The sequence below is a fragment of the Papilio xuthus genome, unplaced genomic scaffold (assembly GCF_000836235.2).
Source record: "Papilio xuthus unplaced genomic scaffold, Pxut_1.1 DF828970.1, whole genome shotgun sequence".
NCBI classification, from domain to species: Eukaryota; Metazoa; Arthropoda; class Insecta; order Lepidoptera; family Papilionidae; genus Papilio; species Papilio xuthus.
This window is the reverse complement of record NW_013529679.1, coordinates 1-1,164: the sequence shown is the minus strand read 5'-3', so window position 1 is coordinate 1,164 and position 1,164 is coordinate 1. Positions and strand designations below refer to the sequence as shown.

The 1,164-nt window shown below is 37.8% G+C and overlaps 1 protein-coding gene across 1 annotated transcript; it reads left to right on the top strand.

Annotated features, from left to right (window-relative positions):
- Nucleotides 1-2: 2 nt before the first annotated feature.
- On the top strand, nucleotides 3-592 carry LOC106123230 (cuticle protein 19-like; the record flags this gene model as incomplete). Its single annotated transcript, XM_013319465.1, has 3 exons — nucleotides 3-137; nucleotides 215-381; nucleotides 499-592. Coding segments are annotated over 3 exons (381 nt in total), but the record flags the coding sequence as incomplete, so codon positions are not given.
- Nucleotides 593-1,164: the final 572 nt, after the last annotated feature.

Genomic DNA, 1,164 nt, shown 5'->3' with positions numbered 1-1,164 from the left:
TGGTGCACCACGGTGGTTACGCCGCTGCTCCTCTTGCCCACGCTGCTCCTCTTGCCCACGCCGCTCCTCTTGCCCACGCCGCTGTGCCCATTGCCCACGCTGCCCCCGTTGCCTACACCTCCGGACACGACTACTACGTAAGTCAACCGCAATAATTAAATCTTCCTTAAATACTTGAGTTTTGAGCAAATACTTATCAATATTTTGTTTACAGTCGCACCCCAAATACGACTACACTTACTCCGTGGCTGACCCTCACACCGGTGACCACAAGTCCCAGCACGAGATCCGCGACGGAGACGCCGTGCACGGTTCCTACTCTCTGCTCCAGCCCGATGGTTCCGTGCGCACCGTTGACTACACCGCCGATGACCACACCGGGTAATTTTATATTGAATAAAAAAAAACTCGATTCATTTTCGAACGACACGTTTTCTACTAATTTTAAACTTCAACTTATTCATATATAATATGTTTTATTTATTGTATTTGTTTCAGTTTCAACGCTGTAGTGCACAACACCGCTCCCGCTGTTCACCCCGCGCCCGCGCCCGCTCATGGCTACCATCATTACTAATTTCAAAAGAGATGATGATTTTCGAGATCGTTCTTTATTTATTTATAATTCCGTGCAATGATTGTGATACTGTAAATAAAAATAGTGATAAAAATTAAAACAAAAAATGTATTTAATTTAAACCGTCCCACAAAACTTCGCTTGAAATGCAGGACTCCTCATTATGGTTTTCTTAAGTAACAGCAACGGAAAGCAATAACTGTAGATGTCGATATTTGTGTAGCTCAAAACATTCAATGTTATAATAAGCTGAAAAAAATAATTTTATAGAGTTTATAATATTTATAACAAATGTTTCCACTCCTGCTTTTTGATTATGTTAGTTAATTAACTTTTAAACAATAGATATATGTATTTAATTAAGTTAACATGATAACTTACATTGTTAAGTATTAAGTTTTTATGATTTCCTCAAATCCAACTAAGTACATTCTTAATGTAGTATTTAATGACAGAGTAATATTAAAGAAAGATAAGATACACTGGATTCGTGGTCGGAATTTCGACTAAAAACAAACACTTCTAAAGCTCTTAGAATAGAAAAAACATATAACTTTTATTAGCTTTCGTCATAGAGTATTCTAAAA